Source organism: Salmo trutta, chromosome 25 (assembly GCF_901001165.1).
Source record: "Salmo trutta chromosome 25, fSalTru1.1, whole genome shotgun sequence".
In the NCBI taxonomy this organism is placed as follows: Eukaryota; Metazoa; Chordata; class Actinopteri; order Salmoniformes; family Salmonidae; genus Salmo; species Salmo trutta.
In genome coordinates this window covers 33,027,504-33,047,746 of record NC_042981.1, presented here as the reverse complement: position 1 = coordinate 33,047,746, position 20,243 = coordinate 33,027,504, and the positions used below count along the sequence as shown (strand labels likewise).

The window sequence follows — 20,243 nt, the reverse complement described above, 5'->3', positions numbered from 1 at the left end:
CCACTGGGCCTATCTTATGCACCCTTGTTCAGGAGGTGTTGTATTTAGTCAACAGAGCACTTATGATGAATCTCAAACAGCACAAGGGGATTCACAGTGCGGGTGAGTGGAATGTATTTCTCACTCCTCGGGACCTCATGAATACATCCAAACTCTAACTAACTACTTTGGCTTAATGTGGAATTTGAAAAGTGGGATGAGGCCAATTGATTTATTTGTATTCCCAACGACTTAGCTATACTCTTGAACATGGTGATGGCAGGGAGGATAATCTTATTCTTTCAGCAGTAAAGTGGCTGTGCACAAAACCCCCATCAGTAATGTATTCTGTATTGATTGATGGTCTCCTCCTGCAGTACTAGGCAACAGCATTATTATCATGCAAAGATTCCAAACTGCCCACAATAAAATCATTGTGCCTTGATTCAAGTTGTCCTCCCCCAGGGTGCCATAATACCATGCTGTAGATGCTTGATATCACCTTCTTCACAGCAGTCATTGGCATCCCTGCCTCATCCTTTCAATACATATAGCTACTTAGTCCTGTTGCTGCAATCTGCTAAAGTTTTCTGAATTAAATACATTTCTCAATCCATGCAATATCATTTAGATATCTATGAGTAGATATTATATTTGATTTTAAATTCAGCTGGCACCAAATGTTACAAGACACTCCACTGTATTATGAATATAGTTTTTTATATCCAGCTAAAATATCCTATTTTGACTTATTTCCTATGATTCTTGAGTCATATATGAATGTCAGCCATGTTTACAACTTAGCCTACATTTGAATATTATCGCGAAGCCTGCACGACGACCGACTAACGTTCTACAACAGCGAACGTAACCCTGGTTTGGTAATAGACTAATGAACACTTGCAGCCTACATCATATCTTTGGAAACTCCCACGGTAGTGTATAATGAGAATTTACAGTTAAATTGCTGAGATGATCAAAACGCACTGTTATCGGCGAGTTGCTTACTGTAGCTTATGAATAGCAGCATGTAGCATAATGATTCATTTTAGTATTGGATCAAAACGTGTGGGCTATTTGATATTATGCAGAGGTGTGGTTTCATGTGGCTACGGCTTAGTTGAACCCTGGTCCCTTGAAGTGCATTTTGCGATGCGTGATCGTATAGCAGCCTAGGCCCTAGGCTATAACCTAAAAAGATTATGTAAAATATATTAGCCTATTATTATATAATTGATCAAATATATTGTTATTATTATTGTTGCTGTTGTTATTGCTATTATTGTTTGTATTTGTATTATAAATGTATACTACAGCCCTAAGTGTTAGTGACATAGAAAGTAGCCTATAACAGTTAAACATGAACGCTATAACGTTTAAATTGAGATATAGATTAAATCTAATATTGATTGTGGTGAAGTATGTTTCTTGGCCTACACATTTCGATTGATTGATATAATGCATGAACTGTAAAATACGTATTTTCTTTAATGTCATTATTTCCACGCTTGTTGCGTGTTTATATGATAGAATAAACCAGTTTGCATATGTTGTGTTATTCTGTTATTAGGCTATTACTGTGTGTAAACTACACCATTGAGAGAATGGCTTACAATTGCAAAGAATCATAGTGACCCTGCTATCAATCATTGTATCAGTGTATCTAATGTAAACGGGGGTGTTGCATGGATAACATGACACATCTGGTCACTTGGCATCGTTGTAGCTTGGTTACCAAGCGATTTATTAGAGATCCTTCTGCGCAACGACTAGGCTGCGAGCCATGGTCTAAAGAACCGACAAACTCCTGAGCTCATTTTCAGTTTACTTTTAAAATATCTAAGTTTCACATATAAAAACTAAAGTACCATCTTAAACATCACGATTTAGTGGCACAAAAAGCAACCTGAAAGAGAAAGTCTGGTTGGCTCAGTTAAAAGCACCATCAAGAGGCAGCAGTGTTATCTCTCGTGACCAATTTATTGCCGATGAACATATGGCCAATATTTTGTTTCACGTCATAGCAGGGGGAAAACAAACATCATGCAATGTTAGCGAGTCAGCAAGAGCAGAGCCACTTGGCCAGCTATGCAAACGCACTTGTACCATATCAGAAGAGCACCACTTGCTTTCTGGGTATATAAACCGCATCAAGCTTATCTCTGCACGCACTCCTGACTCCCATTTGGAGATATTTCATTAACCGCGCGCTGTCTTAACGCAGGCTACACAACTCATCCAATTCCTGTCAGCAGTCACCAGGTGAGAGCAATATGCCTATGATCGTTTAACTCCCTCAGGTACTGTGCATTGCAGGTGATGTAGAATAATACGGTTTCTTTTTTCTCGCTGTGTCCCTGTGTTTGTGTGTGCGTTTGTGCCTGACACCATTTCCTAACATCAAATCCAGAATGCCATAGCCTATATGTGTTTCAGATTTTCTAATGCTAGCTTGTATTGCATTTGTGATGTTCCTAAACTTGAATGTGTATCACAACTAGTTTTGAATTACTACTGTTGGAGCATTGGATGTTGATGATTTTAATTTGTACTATGACAGTCACTGTGCCCACATTTCCCACAATATTCTACATATAACTTTCAAAACAAATAGGATAGTTAAATCAATCTCGTGTCCACAGTAACTGCGCATGAACCACAACTTAAACGATATGCTAAAAATAAACCAGTGCTTCTGACTGCCTGTGTGTCATATAATGCGAGGACTTTAAGTATTTTGCTATGGTAAAATCGATGCAATAGTTACGATTAAAACGTGAAAATAATATATATTATTGAAGTAAGATAGTATTGATTTAGTTCTAAGTAAAATGTGAGAGAGAAAACTGACCAACGGTTAACACGGGCCTGCATCCGACGATGTTTCCCCCCTTGTCATGTCACAGCTTTGTCAGTAGAGTCCGCTAGAGTATTACAGATGCCTCTCCAAAGACAGTTTATTAACGCCATTGCCTGCCCTGCGTAAGGACACTGTGTCAGTATGTTTATGTCGTATGATTGACTCCGGAGCCGTTTGCTGCTTGGTATAGGTGACGCGAATTGTTTGGGGAAATGTAATCGTGTTTGCAGGGTGAATGAATGCACAAAGTGTGAACGGTTGCTTCTCGTATGATTAATTTCAAGCAGGTCGCAGCGACTCAAGCAAATTGTTCCTTATAGTCTCTGTGAGACAATAAAAGGGGGAAGTGATTAAAAATAATAAACCGTTTAGCAATTTGTCTCAGAGAACCCGATAAAGGCCTGCCACATACACTAACAGTGCAGCATGAAATTCAACGTTACAAATAAACTGGTGGTTTAACAAATGAAGGCATCTCCTCTGGGCACGGGCGCAGCGCTAATCTCGCTGTGACATGTTTAATCATTAGAAGAAGGGAGACGAATAAAGGCATTGGGTTTGCCCGCAAGCGAAAGGTGCTTGGATTTCTGGAATCAAAGTTCTCCAAATGATTTGTGCCTCGGGCCACCCTCCCCGGGCCATGACTTAGTCCCATAAATAAACCGGATGTAAGCCTACTTTTACCTGCATATTATATATAGCCTTTTAATCATAGAGGAGGGGAATCGGTCTTGTCACTTTATACATTTATCATGAGCACCTCGAGGCAAACGGGGTTACCTTTATCAAAGCTTAACTCTCTGCCTGAGGTGTCGAAACACACTGAAATTCAGAGATTAAAGAAAGGAATGATCAACGTTATAATACATCGTCCTGAAGCATTCTTAATGCGTTCAATCAGAAGATGTATTTAATCAACTGTATAAAAGGCCTTTCTTCATTCGTGAACAATAGTTTCTTTAAAATTTGGGAAGATTTGGGTGAGAACTATCTATTCGTCCGACGGCCTTTTTTGATTAATTTGAAAATTAATTAGGCCTAGGCAATGTGATGATGGTGAATGCATGTGTCTGCATTGGTTTGGTATTGTATTGTAACAATTATAAGCATGAGAACCGTCTTATAAAATAAGCTGTTTACAGCAGAACTTAGCTTTCTATTATTTATTTGTGTAAAACACAACTAAACAAATTCAACAGTATGCCTATTTTTTCAAGTGCAGTATAATTTTTTATATCACTCGAATATTACAGACCTTTATACATGCTCCGTTTTAGTTACACACACAACCAGTGATGAAAGAGCTAGGAATTCCCATGTGAATTCAAAATACACTGGTAATGTATTGTTTAGAGTGTATCCATTGCCTTTAGCGACAATTACACTCAGCTGGGCGGTAAATGCAAACCACGAGCCTCGCTCTATCTGTTTCAAAGCGCCAATTTAAAAACAGTAGTCAGGGTTGCATCTTGGTTCTTCTACACATCAACACTCTCTCTGTCCGATCATTACTGGGTCCGATAGACAGCACAGAAGATACACTCACCCCCGTCAACGCTGCGCCTGAGACCCTCTAGCAGCCGGGCATAATGCGGTGTTGTCGTCCTCAGCATCCGTAGTTTTCTGGAGTTAAATATAACGAGAGAGGAAACGATTTATTACAGTTTTATTCATATTATCATTATTATAAACGTCATAAATATTACATCCTAAATAGTATCAGTATTAATAATATTATTAATATTTCCATTGTGTATATCGTTACTGGTATCATTGCAATTAGTGTGCTTTTTATTTCATTTTTCAGTGTGAAATAATATATCCATAGTAATAACATAATCATGTAGAATATGTAGGCTATTCATTCATTAAATAAGCTTTAGTAAGCTAAACTCACTTCGTGCAGTGGACTGGTTGGACGGTGCATACATTTATTATAAGTCACTTATTGCCAGGAATCGGTCCCGTCAAGATGGCTGAACCTGCTTTGTTAAAGAATGCCATGCACTTTTTAAATGATTTATTTCACCTTTATTTAACCAGGTAGGCCAGTTGAGAACAATTTCTCATTTACAACTGCGACCTGGCCAAGATAAAGCAAAGCAGTGCGACAAAAACAACAACACAGAGTTACACATAAACAAACGTACAGTCAATAAACACAATATAAAAATCTATGTACAGTGTGTGCAAATGTAGAAGAGTAGGAAGGTAAGGCAATAAATAGACCACTGCCCATATTCAGAGTGAAAAGGCAAGCGGCCTGTTTGAGCTACATGTGAAAGTAAACAGGTAAACACAAGGAGATGGCTCTCGAAGTGAAGTAGGCACGGCCACTTTACCTCTTCCTGCCGAAACCCTCACTTCAATTGTTCAAATACATCCCCAATAACTGCCCACAGACCGCGTCGTGCGCTCCTACTACCATCAACACCAGCGGACTCTCATTTTGCCACAAAGAAGAATGGCCAAGCGGAATGACGTGACTATAAATAATGCATAAACTTAAGTTTTACTGAACATAAACATGAGGCTACTCGTTGTAAAATGAAGTAATTGTCTCATATTGCATATATTGATGAGATGTGCACATAGGAGTTGCAACGACAACAAAAATCCACCGTTGTAGCCTTCTTCTTGTGCTTGTTTACTGCACACAGAGCGAGCTGGATACCCCCGAAGGTGTCCCTCAACATCGCATTTATGCAGCATACTCGGCAGATAAGGTCAGGTAGTAACCTCTTTGCTATGTCACAGCTCGACTTTGCTCAAACCCCGTTCAGTTCAATTGAGTCATTGTCGCTGTTTGAGACAGTGTGATTAATTATATAGCCCATGCCAAAACTATGTACCTTTCAGGTCAGGTGCACTGCTAGCTCCGTGGGTGAAGGAAAACAGACCTACCACCATCCAGTGTGGATAATAATAATAATAACAAAACAATATTAATAAAAAAAAATATGTTGATATTGTCTTTCAAATATTTTGTATTTCAAACTGTGGAAGGACGGGCTTTCCTTCGTGAAAATTGCCTCTGTGGGCGGGAGGGTAGGAAACCCCACAAACTTTAGCCAGTAAAGTAAATGGCATGTTTAGGCACGAAAGAAAATGTTTTGACACCTTTCTCGTCTGCGTCCTAGAGAGGGAGAAGGAGAGTGTGTGTCTGTGAATGTATGTGTATGTATGTGTCTGTGTGTGTGCTGAGATGAAGGACTTTCCTTAATAGGCTATTGTGGAAGGATTCAGGACGGAATGAAGAGATAGTCCATTGAAAGCAGTTGAATGCCATGACAACTAGGAACAACCTCAGATTTATTCCAAACAGTTAGAAAGCATTGTACAGGGGCGTCAATCATCCATTATTTCGCCCCTGAAATAAATGCAAAAACTGCACCCAGACAAAAGCTTCCAACAGGAGCCGGACATTTGTCTACATTTCCTCCATTGTCTGCAGCTTAGCAATCGGTTTGTATTTGTGTTTGGCCGGGTCCGACCACCCAGGATGCGCAGAGGACTTGCTAGAAACGTGCAACATTGTCACCCACATCACATACTAGATAGGAGGCAGAGGGGCAACAGCAGAGAGAGGGGAAGCTCAAAAAAAGTATTGAAGGGAGGAAAATAAACGAATCTACAATGATACTTTGCTTTCTATGAAAGAGGTGACGATGGAGCACTTATAAAGCACGTCGAAGGAGCCTGCACAAACAATACTCTGCTGTGTTCTTGGGGAAAAACGCACATTGAAGCAATTTCCCAATAATGCAATTGGAAAAATGTATTTAAAACAGTTCTTAGAACATGCGGTGAGAACCTGTTCTGTTCAATTCAATAGCACGTTCAAAACCATCATTGTCAAAATTAGAATAGGGTCTTCAAAAACATGCATAAACGCTAGGCTATTCTTCCTCTCGGCTAAAACGCTGCTATTATTCCAATGTATTATTATTATTATTATTATTATTATAGGCTATTCGTCAATATTATTATTGTCTATAGGTTATCATTCATTGCCCTTATTATATCCGAAATTGTTTTCCAAAGAAATAATATCCGATTTATTTCATTTAAGCCCCTTGTCCCTTAACCTAAATCAAAATATTGACTCAAATGGTTTACATAAATAAGTGTTAAAAAATCAGACAATATCTTATTTAGGAGAGAAAATATGATAGAAATGAATAGGATATCGAACGGGTATCCAGACCACAGTTTTGTACAAACCGTCAAAAATACGTTTTCCAGCTTAATGATTCATATTTTATATATGCGGAGAGTGCAAGGCAAAAGCTTTTTCAGGAGCAATTTGTTAAAACGAGCGTTCAAGTATTCGGAGTGTAAAGCTACTTGGAGGTCCTTTGTATGTAAATAGGGTGTAAAAAAGGCCCTCCCCATCTTTGTAATTAATTGACACGTTATACCACTCATCATGTTCTGAAGCACCAATGGTAGAGGCTCGGATCTGCCCAAAACCCACAATTTCACATCTGCAAACACTGTCTTCATCCACTTGACTCCCAAGACCCGCCCACACGTGGCCAACCTTTGCGTTTTTAATGCTTTTTCACTGCAGGTTCATGTGTTGAGACCAACCTTATATGGACTGATCGGACCGGTAATGGCTTATTTCCCCCTAGCACCCAGCAGTAGCACAGTATACATGAGCCAGATATAGCACTTCAGACACTTTGGCATTCTTCCTGGACTTACAAAACTGATTGCTCTTCTACTTGGTTAGGTAACGCTTATCGACAGAGGCTCATGATTTGCTTTGACTGTAGTTCAACGTAGAACGGAACTGAGAGATCCTTTTTTTCCCCTCCTGAACAGCGATTGTGTTTTGTCTTTTAAAACAGCGGATTGCCAAACTGGTGCAGCAACTTTCCTGCATACATTTCCCCAGAATATGTCGTTGACCAACACAAAGACGGGCTTTTCTGTGAAGGACATTTTGGACCTCCCTGACACGAATGATGAAGAAGGATCTATCACTGGACCGGAGGAAGATAACGAGGGATCGGAGACAACAAAAAACACTGGAGTTTTGGTGCAAAGTCCTCTCGAAAACGTTCAGAATCTGCCTATAAAGAACCCATTTTATGATAGTAGTGACAATCCTTACACAAGATGGCTTGCCACCACGGACAGTATCCAATATTCACGTAAGTACTCTTTAAGAATGTTAAGTTCATTTGCATTGCACATACTGTTGGTGTTAAGACTTGTAATCTGCCTGTTTTGTGAGTGAGAACGCATCATATATGTGTTAGCAAATCTATACTTGATTGAATGCAGAATCACTCCATTCCTTAGTGTCTGGGCTCAATGGTGCCCTTGAATGATGTGCAGCATTCGTCTTTATTCGCCGTGCATTGATTGCTGCGCTCGATTTAAGGCGTTACCACCATTAGAATAATGTCATGTTTACTCCATTTATATTGAGTAAACAAGTGTTTCCAATATGATCAATAGAGACTTGTAAATGCATCGACTATAAAGCCACATAATATCGTCTTCAGAAATGTGACCCTGTGTATTACATTTTAGCATGATGAGGATTTGTAGGCAGACAATGCATGGTGTTGCTGCTTCAGTAAATCACTTTCTTTGGGGGCTGATGGGAAACATTTTTGTGGGTCCCAACATAAAAAACGACATTAGCTAATAACATTGTATTTTGGCTGTAGCCTACAAAACGAAGTCAGTTACTTTAACATGTTTCTTTGAAAAAGTCCAAAATGTTGCATTTCCGTATGTGCTTGGCAGGTGCACTTCAGTCGAGAACCCCATTTTAACGGTTGTATTTTGTCTCTCCCACGCAGTGCATGGTCTATCAGCTAGTTCTCAAGACTCAGCCAAGTCCCCAGAACCCTCCGCGGACGAATCGCCAGACAATGACAAGGAAACTTCAAGCAACGGCAGCGACTCCGGTAAGAAGAGAAAAAGAAGAGTGCTGTTTTCCAAAGCACAGACGTACGAACTTGAGCGTCGATTTAGGCAACAGAGATACCTTTCCGCGCCAGAGAGAGAACACCTCGCGAGTTTGATTCGCCTGACTCCAACTCAAGTGAAAATTTGGTTCCAGAATCATCGATACAAAATGAAGAGAGCGCGCGCTGAAAAAGGTATGGAAGTGACCCATCTCCCCTCTCCCCGGCGGGTGGCCGTGCCTGTCTTAGTCAGGGATGGAAAGCCTTGTCATACTCTTAAAGCTCAGGACTTGGCGGCCACATTTCAGGCTGGATTCCCCCTCTCGGCATATAGCGCCCAGACCCTTCATCAAATGCAATATAATGCTCAGTACAGCGCCGCCACCACGCCACAATTCCCTTCAGCACATCACTTGATGCAAACGCAACAGTGGACTTGGTGAACTAGTAGAGACTTGCGGGGCTGCCCTTTAAGAGCACGATAGGGGGTTCACTACAAAATAAAGACTTTTCATTTTGCAGCTTGACCCATAGGCCTATTTACCATTTTTTGGGGGGCTAATGTGTGCGCCATGTTTACATGTTTTCGTTAAGAGAACTGGGTCCAGCCTCTCCCTAGATTTAAGAATGTCAATGCTCTTGTGAAATTTTGTAAAGTATGTTTGTGTGTTGTAGAAATGTTTTCTTTTTGTCCTTCGTGTTATAAGCACGTACAGAACCACTTTATAATTATAGAAGATTTCTTGCTTCTTTTACAATGGACCGAAAATATTTATGGCCATGAATAAACATTGGCAACTTTTAGCTTTTTTCCCTTTGTTTTTTGTAAATACTTTGTCGTGATTGTTTGCAAACCAGAAACATGCAGGATCGTATAAGTGGAGATATACATATTTCCAATTAAAAAAGAAGGAAGAATTTGTGGCGAAATTGTCATGACTGTCGTAACAGATCCCATATGATTATGTGAATAACAGTTCAATCGCGCGCTGATGGGGAAATATACCGATTTTTATAAGGATTTTAATAAAATGCTGTGTTGAAGAAATTACGTTTTGGTTTGCGTGTCTTAACTACGTTCTATTTGATTTATTGAATACATACGCTTAACATTGGTAAGGAGAGGGACGACAGCCTACGTGTTGCGTAAAGTGGCATAGAGAGGAGGTTCATTTATCTTTCGCGCACTTGAATTCTTATTTTTTTTACCTAAATTAATCCTTATAAATTCTCAGAATTTGAACACGTCAGTAATAAGGAGGCTAAAGTCACTTTTGAAATGGGCCTAAAATCCACTCACTTAAGAGGGCATCTTCAGCTAAGAAGCGTTGAGTCAAAGCTCTCCTTTTCAAGGTCTCGAACTGCTCTCGCATTGGGGTGTGAAGTGGTATATTTTTTTAATTGATTTAATGCAAAAACTTTTTGATTTTACGCACGGTTTTACGCACGTGACTGTTGTCAAGCAAACACAGAAAGTAAAAGGAATATCAGTCAAGTCACGTATAGTCTTCAATATCTCTTGCTCTATGTTAGCCTATGCATTATACTGTAGCTTTTAGTGGATGGGTTATATAGGCCTCTAGAGCGATGGGCTACGAATCTTGTCTGTATCCAAATAGTTATCTAAAACAGGGTACCCAGCAAAGTACTCGATACAAGGACCAAATTGGTCCCAAGTGAATCACAGAGCGCATTGCGGATTATCAGACCCAATTCAGTATCCTGGGTAAAATCATTCATTACCTTTGACAAAATCCTAACTGCATTGTGTTTGTCCCAGCACCGAGATCTTAGTGAACAGATGTTAGAGTCGCCCTCACTATCATTGAACAAACAGCTACATTGACACGAATTGCTAATTATTTACAGAATTCTATCTCAAGGGGCCACTGCTTTTGGTCCAGGCTACAGAGACTCAATATGTTTTCTTCAGAGAGGCTACAATGTTTACATTTGCGAGCTGTGCCGGGGACTTATTCACTAATACTCGCTCTATTAACTAGTTATTAACGTAATCATATTTGTACAAGCTAATGGTTGTATCGCATTGTTTTTTCACAATGAAGTTGTTGCTTATTCTATAGGCTATATATTATTTATTTTTTACAGTGGAAATAGCATTCCTTGAATGACCTATAAGCTAATAGTTTCGATTTCATATAGCACTATTGGGTAGAAACCCAGGGTCCTACAACATTTTTTTAAAGGGCGCATATCCGTGGAAGGGGAAATAAGCAATATAATTGAAGTATAGCCTAATTTATCGCATTTCATTTTATTTCCAACATAATGTTCCTAGATTATACTATTGTTGCCTGCATTTTGCGTTTGCCTTAACCTCGAGTGAAATAAAAACCTGATTAAAAAAAAGATGACATTAATGTTAGACTATAGAACTAGACGTCACAACTAGGCTACAATGATACATTCCGATAAACACCCCTGGCTATAGCAACCCGCGTAACACAGAGTTGACTTCATTTAGGTTCCGTTTAAGTCAATAAAACATGTTGATTTCTGTGTGGCCCTAACCCCGATGCCCCGAGATTTACTACTGTGACGGGGCAGTTGTGTGCAGTCCATCGTGGCACAATATACAGTACACCACACAAAAAGCACACAAAGGCCTAGGGCCGGTTGTCGTGGATGTTAGAGGCGTGCATATTAACGAGGAGCCAGAGTGGGAGTGCAGACAGTGTGGATAGAGAGACTGTCAGAGTTTCTTGGTGCTATTCAGTTCTTTTATCTTGACCAGTGCATCCCCGAGTCAGGGAGATGTATCCTTGGGTTTTTGTCGTGCCTGTCAGTTAGTGCCATTGTGATCCTTGTTGTACACGTTGTATCCCATATGGACAGCTGGGCTCGGGCAAGGAGAAAAGGATCCCTCACAAACCCAAATTGTGTCCAGCTTTCAAATAAAGCATTGTTGTCTCCAAGAAAAACGAATAAAAAATTCGTGCTATATCTATTGTGGAAAAAGAACACCCATTCACAGATAACAGGGAGTCGTTCTTCCTTGATGGAGATATGCTAACAACAGACCCTCTCATTTCTCTTTCTCTCGCTCTCCTCCCAACTCAAAGAACGATTATTGTCTGTCCCCAGAAGAGTGTGGTCGGTCACTGGGCAGCAAAACTATTTTAAAACTCTTAATTTCGAGCAGTCTTATTTCCTGTTAGCTTTATATCAGTTTCATGGATGGCATATTTCTGATCTCTATGGAAAATATCTGACTTGATTTATATAGGCCTACCATGACACGAGACAAGACATTCAAGAATTCAGGAATCTGAATGCAATACCAATTTCACCTTAGCTTTATCCGTTCTCTTTTCCAGACATTTCTATTTCCATAATTTTTAGAGTAGGCTTAAAAACGTTTATTTTTCAACAATGACAATATAGTGAATGCAATAGGCTTACCAAAAGATAATACAGAGCACGGGATATTGGTTTTGAATGTCTAAATCCGAATGTAGGCCTAAATGAATTTCTCCGATAGCTCTAGGCCTACTTGTTTATTTATGATTTTTGTTTGTTGTCCATGGGAGAAGAATCGACTATAATACTAAAGGCAGGTCTCCGTGCAGACCTAACGCGAATGATTCTCCTTAACGATTACTAACTTGCTGAATAGCACCTAGTTCAAGGTCTATCACATTCAGGCGTAGTTCTACGTTTTTTTCCGGATATAGAAGTAGAAATATTCTCCATGACGCACATTCACCTTGGGACCAAATTTCGGTTCTTATATTCTCATTAATACACGAGGAAATTATGCAGCTTCTCAATGCCAGAACAGTAGCAGCGCTATGTTTATCTGAAATTGCTTTTGGATGCACGAGGTGGCGGGGGGGGTCTCAACAACAAATAAAACAAAACTCTCGGTATGTGCAACATAGTTCACCCCGTGGATAATGCTATTATATGCGTTAGAATAGAATACTTCAGGAAATATGCACTTAGGACTGTGTGGGTCTTCGTCATCCTGACCGTTTGAACCTCGGCATAAATCATTCTGGATCGTGTGCATCTCCAAATAAACGAGGATTTCAAAGCTATAATAAGTGGAGCTTTCATTTAAAGGAAGCAATCTAGTTTTATTGCCTTAAAGATCTAGATTAGATTCGCTTAGTGCCGTGGCACAGTGCAGATATTAGAGAGAGGGAGAGAGAGAGAGAGAGAGAGAGAGAGAGAGAGAGAGAGAGAGAGAGAGAGAGAGAGAGAGAGAGAGAGAGAAATCAGCCCTTACGCCTGGTTGCCACAAGATGGAAGCAGAGGTCTATAGTTTGGACCTATATTACGCCGTTGTCCTCAAAACTCACAGGCCTACAGTATTACCGTTATAATTTTATACATTTAAATGTTATTTTACTTATACATCTGATGAACAACTTGGCATATGATCAATATGGTGCCTTTTAAAGAGAACAAGTATACAATATATGATTTAAAAATTGGTTGAATTAGAAAACAAAGCCAAACTTTGTGTACAATATAGATCAATATTTCAATGACATGCATTCCAATATTATATTGCACTTTCGAAAATAAAGCAAATTACGCACCCTCATTGAGAGAGAGAGAGAGGGCGAGAGAGAGACCAACTCCACAGTGTGGCGCAATTGGATTATGAAATACATTTTAAAGAAAATATTTTCAACATTTTCCATATCAGTGATTGCCATATGCATGACACGGATTAATATTTTTGATTATTGTAGCACCGAGGACATATAAGGGCAATTGCAACATGCCATTTCCAAAACGTTGGTGGAATGTATGTGGAAAGAAAGCTGCCTATATGATCAGCGGCCGAGTTGGAAAAAGTCATTCTGGTAAATGACCAATGTAAAGTTATTGATAATTATATTAAAAATGACATTTCACTGTAGCAGCATCATCATCCTGCACTCCCCCCTCCTCAGTCTCATCATCATCTTAGAGCAATGGCGCCCTGCTCATACAAACGATTGCAACCAGGGTGGGCTGTATTTACGCACACATAAACAACAACAAAACTGCCATTTTTAGCAACCCCTCTACAAAAAGCCCGAGTCCGTATTATCTGGATTGATATTGGATGAATTCAGCCAGGATAGGTTACCAATACATCAATCATTTTGCGCTATTTTGCGGCAGCATGTACATGATTTATAGCCAGGACAACAGGCCAGTGGAGTTGGCGCTGGTAACAAAAAGCTTACTTTTGTTAGCTTTAATTTGATCATGTCAAGAGGATCACGTTGATGCACATAAAAACGATTCACTGTGTTTTAGAAATAGAGTAGCCTATGGAGATGTTTATATACATAATTGATGGTGATGCAGTGGGGGAAGCATCCATTTTTTATATGATGATGACTGACTTGTTCTCAAGACGCTTCATTGTGCGATATTCCTCAGAGAACTTGGATCATTTTACAACGTAAGGGTTTATAACACCTTATGTACTTGCAAACACGAGAGTCTATCAGTTTCAAACTTTGTACAGACTCTCCAAGGCAACACAAGTAAACATCTGTGAATCAGGAAGAATAGGACAGGCAGCGATTCTCAACCTGGGCGGGATTTATTTCCTCATTTATGAGAAGAAAAATAAATACATACAAATATTTTTTCAATAGCCTAAGCCTATCATAGCAGTTTTTAAGAAAATCACTTTTTCGAAAATCAGAATAACTTGCATATTTAACCAGCAGACCAAATATTTAGCATTTCTTTAACTCTTCAAAATGGTGGCAAACCTCTGGATAAGGCCTACTTCTTCACTACCAGCTGGTAGGAAATGACTACTGAGGACAGATGAATAGTTATGTGTATTGTTTAAATATACTGTTATAGTTAAAGCTCATTGTTTTATAATATTTTTTTAAAAATGCATTGGCCAGATTAGTCTATTTCTATTTTGAACCTGCATGATGCCAGCCTCTCCGGGGAGTCAATTTAACCAGACATTCAGACCTGGGATAGGCAACTTGCGAGCCTGCGGACCGCACCCCCTTTGTAGGCCTGCTGACCAATAATAAAATAAAACATACAACTTAAAAAAAAAAAAAAATTATAATTTGGAACTCAGTCGTGGGATGAACTTACTATTGAGAGTTAGAATAATATAATATAGGATCTACAATTTCTAAATGTGGTTGTGCATCAGCAGTCAGTCAATTAGCCCATGTCAGCTTTTTTTTAAGATTGGTAAATTATTATAGCGGCCAGCTATCTAAACTTGTAGTAAGCATAATCGAATTATGACCAGGGTGGGGCTCATTGATCATCAGTTATCATATTAAAAACAGCAAACATTTGCCTCCACCCTATGACAAAATATGTAGAATTGCAGGAAATTAGTTATACAATTGCAAAATCTTCTTTCCGCCCCATGGCAAAATTTGTAGAATTTCAGCAAATTTGCTTTAAAACATCAAAATGTTCTCCTTGCCCCATGGCAAAATGAACTTGAAAACATTTTTTTCTTCTCTTTGCTGTCACAAGGGGGGTCGCTCAAATGTTTTCCTCACAAGGGGGGTATGCAGACCCACGAGCCACTGCGGCCCCTCATGATTAGTTCCGTTTTTTTGTGGCCCCCATCAAAGTTGCCCATCCCTGATTTAAACTATAGGAGCATCTCTCCTCTATGGAATGGTACGGTCCTTGGGTGCTTTCTGGGTGGACTGTACCACAACTGCAAGTGTTTGAATCATCCAAATATCTACTGGACTAGCAACTACCATGAAACCAGGGAAAGAGGTGAGTAGAGACAAATATAACTGAATCTGGTTTCGTGTTAAAATGGCTTTGCTGTAAACTGTGTGTGGATACCATGTCAACATACTCCATTGTTTATGTTTTCATTGAAGAAAAATGTATAAGCCATAAATCATGTTTTTTTAAAGTAATGTTGCTCTCATGGAATGTCATTGGACATTAAAAAATCTAGTGCTATTAGCATGTGAAAAAGCTCAATGTGTTTGTTGGTGGTATGCATACCTTACAGATTGTGGATTTAAGAGCTCACTTTTTAGAGCTCTGTGTGTGTGTGTGTGTGTGTGTGTGTGTGTGTGTGTGTGTGTGTGTGTGTGTGGTGTTTGTGCGTGTGTGTGTGTGTGTGTGTGTGTGTACGTGTGCATGTGTATGCACGCGTGTGTATGTGTGTGTTCTATCCCTACCAGGTCTAATGGTGGCCGGAGTACCTCCATGCCTGCAATGTATAAAAACTGGTGTATGTGAGTGGAAACTAAATGCTTTGAGGTGCCCTCTGGGTGAAGGCTCAGCTGCCCAGAGGATATGGCTGGATGACTTGGGCCTGGGGAAGCTGGGTGGTGTGTGCCAGCCAAAAGCCATGCAGACCTTTGAACTGCTGAACAGTGTGTGAAACTCAGGCAATGGGATGATGAGGATCCAGATACACTTGCAGCAACAGAGATATGAACACAAAGACTGAGTAACCACCAGAAGCCAGTGAGGCATAATGTTTAGAAATGTAGTGTGACACTATAGAGCAAGACATAGTTCTGCATTCCATGTGATGGAGCATTAATACACATTCTATGTTACATTTATATCTGCAGTGTTCGGATCATTTTGATCGTTGGATTTTTTATTGCTCTCCTAGACATACAGTAATTTTGTAAGTAAAAAAAAAATGTCCCCGCCCCCCAACAAAAAAGATCACGCCATCATTTCTTTCCTCCTTGCCTTTGTTAGTGTAAAGTGAGGTGAATAAAGTTAGTATTTTCTGTGCCATGTCTTTATTAAATATGACACCATTCAACTCTTCTGTGTTGCTTCTTCTTCGCACCCTCTGGCTATCCCCAATCCAAAGAACAAATGCTTTGCTTTGCCATGTAACACATGAATGGCCCTGCGTGATGGAATAGTGGACATACTATATATATATTTTTCTATCTAAACAGTAATTAGAATTGGGAAAAATGAATAACAAATAGGGTTGTAATTTAAATGCTACTTTGCATTTGGGCATAGGTGTCTTTTAATAAACATGTTGAAGGTTGATGTTGAGATGAAAACAGCTCTATTCCTGGTTCTTTCAGTAGGTGTTGTGTACCATTGTCAACCAGTGACCTTCACTGGTCGTGAACCCAGAGATGTCAGTGCTGCCTGTTTCCATAACAACAACTGTCTCAAGGTCTCAGCTGTCTGCCCTTGCTTGCTTTCTCAAGACTTCTACAGCATAGCACATCTACACTGTGTATGAGGCCATTCTGTAGACTCCAAACTGGAGGGACAAATTCCTTTTAGACAATCTTAAGTATAATTGATTCTATTAGAGAATGATTCATCTTGTTTGATGACAACTGATCGTGACCCAGTTATGTGGCTTTGGAGTCACTTCAAGTCAAATCAAATGTTATTTGTCACACGCGCCAAATACAACAGGTCTAATAGACCTTATGGGGAAATGTAAGGTCTACACCTTACAACCAACCAGGGCTCCCGAGAGGCGCAGCGGTCTAAGACACTGCATCCATGTGTAAGAGGTGTCATTGCAGTACCTTGTTTGAATCCAGGCTGCATCACATCCGGCTGTGATTGGGAATCACATCGGGCGGCGCACAATTGGCCCAGTGTTGTCCGGGTTTGCTAGGGTAGGTTGTCATTGCAAAATAAGAATTTGTTCTTAACTGACTTGTCTAGTTAAATAAAAAAAAATGCTTACTTACAAGCCCTTAACCAACAATGCAGTTTTAAGAAATAAAGTAACAAATAATTGAAGAGCAGCAGTAAAATAACATGTACAGGGGGAACCGGTTAATTGAGGTAGCATATATGGGTAGAGTTACTAAATTGACTTATCTATAGATAATAACAGAGAGTAGCAGCAGTGTAAAAGATTTTGACAAGATGTTCAGGAGTCTTACGGCTTGGGGGTAGAAGCTGTTTAGAAGCCTCTTGGACCTAGACTTGGCGCTCCGGTACCGCTTGTCGTGTGGTAGCAGAGAGAACAGTCTATGACTAGGGTGGCTGGAGTCTGACAATTTTCAGGCCCTTCCTCTGACACCGCCTGGTATAGAGGTCCTGGATGGCAGGAAGCTTTGCCCCAAGGATGTACATAGCGTGGAACTTAGAAAAATTGCTTTTTTTCTTTACCTTGGTTTCACAGTAACTTTATCCAGTTACTGCTAACATGACCCTCATTTTCTCCAAAACACAATACAATAGAGGCAGGATACTTCTCCACATGATTAAGCATGTATTTAATGTAGCAAAAATGACATGAACTCATTTTCGACCAAATGAGCAGTTACTGCCTTTTTGCTTGGTAGGGCAGTATACTCATTGTGGTGCATTGAGTAAAGGCAGTTAGTGAGTACATGTCTAGGGTCTGGTTGTTCCATTCACATTTTACTGTTTTGTTTTGTTATGGTTTACTGTAACATTGCCATTACATTACATTACATTACCAGTCATGACAGTCGTGGAGTTGTGGACAAAAGTTACTCTAATAACTATGTACAACACAGGAGGTTGGTGGCACCTTAATTGGGGAGGACAAGTTCTGGTAATGACTGGAGCGGAATAAGTGGAAGGGTATTAAATAAATCAAACACATGGGTTTCATGTGTTTGATGCCATTCCATTCGTTCCTTTCTAGCCATTATTATGAGCCGTCCTCCCCTCAGCAGCCTCCACTGACATCAATATATGTTGTATGCCTACCAGGCAAAACCAGCAACTTCATTTTGTTCTCAGAGATGCTGAGTTGGCTGTTTTTAAGAAAACTGTGTTTTAAGTACCTTAGAGTAGACATCCATCGGTGTGTTTAGTGCCGTCGAGAGAGAACCTGAAGTTGCTTACAATAAATTCCAAGTTTAAAAAGGAATAGGTTGAGAACACATTGGCAAAGTCTCCAAAAGCAAAGCACACTGGAGGCCTATCAAGTAACCTGTGAGGGGGAAATGGCAGAGGGTTTATATCATTCCTCAGTGTTTTGTAGCATTCCCCGTGTTGAAGTCTGATGCATTGTTTAGTTGTGATACTCATATTCCAAATTCTCTCAATTCTCTGTGTAGTATAGCCTGAACAATGCATCAGGCTTCAACATTGGGAATGCTTCAAAAAACGGAAGATAGTATCCTGTCTTATTTCAATAGCTGATTCATTCATAAAAAGTGTATGTCAACTACACAACAAATATTGTATTTATATTACAAGACACATAGCAAGTATACTATTACACAATATACACTCCTGCACTAGATTTCTCTCCATTCAAAAGTGTTGTTGCTGTGAGGTTACGGTATTCTCATTTCTGTATGGTCTTATTTTCTTTGTCTTCTCTTTCCCAATGTTCCACCTCAGGACTTGAAATGTCTTGTATAACAAGCACAATCTTTTCAAGTAAGATGGCCATTGGAGACTACGCCAACAATCATGTTCCAAGAGTTGATTGTTTATGCCTCTCGCTAAATGGATTGTCTCATCTTCTTCACAAGATGAACCTGAGGTGCTTCAGATGCCAACAATGTGAAGCGATGCTTGGATTTTCAGTTTGATAACGACTACCCATCATCTGTCTCAGACAGACAGACAGACAGACACAATTCAATCAGAGAACAGTTCAACCTGCACCACGATAACAAGACGCAACTTTGGATGGAAGCTCTGTGCATAATATAACAACTCAAATCTCTTTAATGTTGTGAAATGTTTGAAGTCATAGATGTAAGTTAATTATCATCAACCTCTATATGTGGGTCCCTGAAAAAGTCATATTTGTGTTGATTGTATTATGTTAATGACAAATGTTATTTATCTGTGTTTGACCGTGGTGAAATAAAGTTAAATCTGTCTCATTTTATGAAAACGTGTGTGTTTTCTTCCCAAAAAGTTAACAGTTTTATGTTGGAGTCCGCTGAGGTACATTTTGATCAACAGAAGAGACAAAAAGCACTGTATGTAACCAGGACAGCACACTACTTGTAATCATTTGATTGGCTCACATCAGGACCATGGCCTTCCTTCAAAATGTTGTGTGTGTGTGTGTGTGTGTGTGTGTGTGTGTGTGTGTGTGTGTGTGTGTGTGTGTGTGTGTGTGTGTGTGTGTGTGTGTGTGTGTGTGTGTGTGTGTGTGTGTGTGTGTGTTTCAGTCAGCTGCTTATACACTATTCATACATTTGAGTAACTCCTGAAAATGTACATACAGTATAACATCCAACTGATAAGACAGTGGAAATAAAAATGTTTGACATCGATTGAAAACAAATCAAAGTGTTTTGGTGTCTACAAGCCCTTCTAGAAAAGGCTGTGCTTTCCTGTAGAGCATAACTACTAGGCTTTGTGTGTGTCTGGCTTTAAGATGATCAGGCAGTGTTTCAGGATCAGAGATTGGGGACTTTATTTTATCGTAGGCCTACATAAATTACCATACAATTACATACACTATAATTACACTCTTATAACCTAAGAGTGATTTGTTAATGTGTTAAAAGTTCAACTTTACCTTTACATTG

The 20,243-nt window shown here is 39.6% G+C and overlaps 1 protein-coding gene across 2 annotated transcripts; it reads left to right on the top strand.

The window, feature by feature from the left end:
- The first annotated feature begins 2,014 nt into the window (after positions 1 to 2,014).
- Positions 2,015 to 19,551, top strand: LOC115162450 (homeobox protein Nkx-2.2a). Of its 2 annotated transcripts, none has more exons than XM_029713762.1 (3): positions 2,015 to 2,241; positions 7,696 to 8,001; positions 8,662 to 9,573. In XM_029713762.1, exons 2-3 carry the CDS (start codon positions 7,746 to 7,748, stop codon positions 9,210 to 9,212), a joined length of 807 nt encoding a protein of 268 aa, XP_029569622.1. In that variant the 5' UTR covers positions 2,015 to 2,241; positions 7,696 to 7,745; the 3' UTR covers positions 9,213 to 9,573. The 2 variants fall into 2 exon arrangements, with proteins under 2 accessions (XP_029569622.1, XP_029569623.1); XM_029713763.1 differs by lacking the exon at positions 2,015 to 2,241 and adding an exon at positions 19,093 to 19,551 and having other exon boundaries at positions 7,370 to 8,001; positions 8,662 to 8,964.
- The last annotated feature ends 692 nt before the right edge of the window (positions 19,552 to 20,243 follow it).